This window comes from Daktulosphaira vitifoliae, unplaced genomic scaffold (genome assembly GCF_025091365.1).
Source record: "Daktulosphaira vitifoliae isolate Bord-2020 unplaced genomic scaffold, ASM2509136v1 Scaffold_4701, whole genome shotgun sequence".
NCBI classification, from domain to species: domain Eukaryota; kingdom Metazoa; phylum Arthropoda; class Insecta; order Hemiptera; family Phylloxeridae; genus Daktulosphaira; species Daktulosphaira vitifoliae.
In genome coordinates, this window is record NW_026104261.1 from 63 (window position 1) to 883 (window position 821).

Consider the following 821-nt stretch of genomic DNA (forward strand, 5'->3'; position numbering starts at 1 on the left):
TTAATTTTGTCAGTAAGACAGGATTCTTTGGACATAAGCAGGAGGTGACTTGATAGTCCACCCTTTATACAATGTAATAATACTTAAGTATGTAAGCCGACATTTTGGCATGAGGTGAGCATAATGGACTAAAAGGTCTGGATGCATGGTCATCATATCCACTTCACTAATAACTAAAACTAATTCAATTAATTTACTATATACAGCTTAAGTCTACGCTTAGAAAAATATTTCAAATTGTTATTATCAATTATAAATTAAGAATTTAGGATTGTTGAAAATTAAATCACAAAAATTAGTACCATAAAATGTTTTTATTTAATAACAATAATTAGGTTTATTTGATAACTTATTACTTAATCAATAGAAGAATCATCATCACTGCATGAATCAGATTCTTTAGGATGATTTTCATTTTCATTCATTCCACTTTGACATTTTGCAGCCCATTCACTTCTAGGAATTGCACATTTAGGACAAATACCAAGACTACTTGAACAATGATAGCAAGATGTATGATAAGGCTCTTTTACACATTTATTGTGGCATTTATTACAATTTTTCGGAGCTTTTAACATTTTATACTTTTTGTATTTAATTTTCCATTCCAAAATATCTTTGCAGCGTGGGCAGACATTTGTGATTTGAATAGAATTCAAACGTTTTGTCCGAATATTAGTATCATGTAAATTATTTTTGAATGCAAAACGATTTTGATGTTTTTGTGGACGATTTCGTGTTGCATTTCCCTTTTGACTGCTCATTTTTACTAAAATCTGCATATATAAAAAATATTGTGAATTATGTAACGATAAAAAAAA

General features: G+C 28.5%; 1 protein-coding gene across 1 annotated transcript; it reads right to left on the reverse strand.

Moving 5' to 3' along the window:
* Positions 1–295: 295 nt before the first annotated feature.
* LOC126910124 (uncharacterized protein C9orf85 homolog) lies at positions 296–808 on the reverse strand. Its single transcript, XM_050692510.1, has one exon. The coding sequence runs from the start codon at positions 780–782 to the stop codon at positions 357–359; it is 426 nt and encodes a 141-aa protein (XP_050548467.1). The 5' UTR covers positions 783–808; the 3' UTR covers positions 296–356.
* Between the last annotated feature and the right edge of the window lie 13 nt (positions 809–821).

What these genes read in the sequence shown, in the direction of transcription:
- LOC126910124 (XM_050692510.1), bottom strand. Translation starts at nt 782, where the DNA reads ATGCAGATTTTAGTAAAAATGAGCAGTCAAAAGGGAAATGCAACACGA.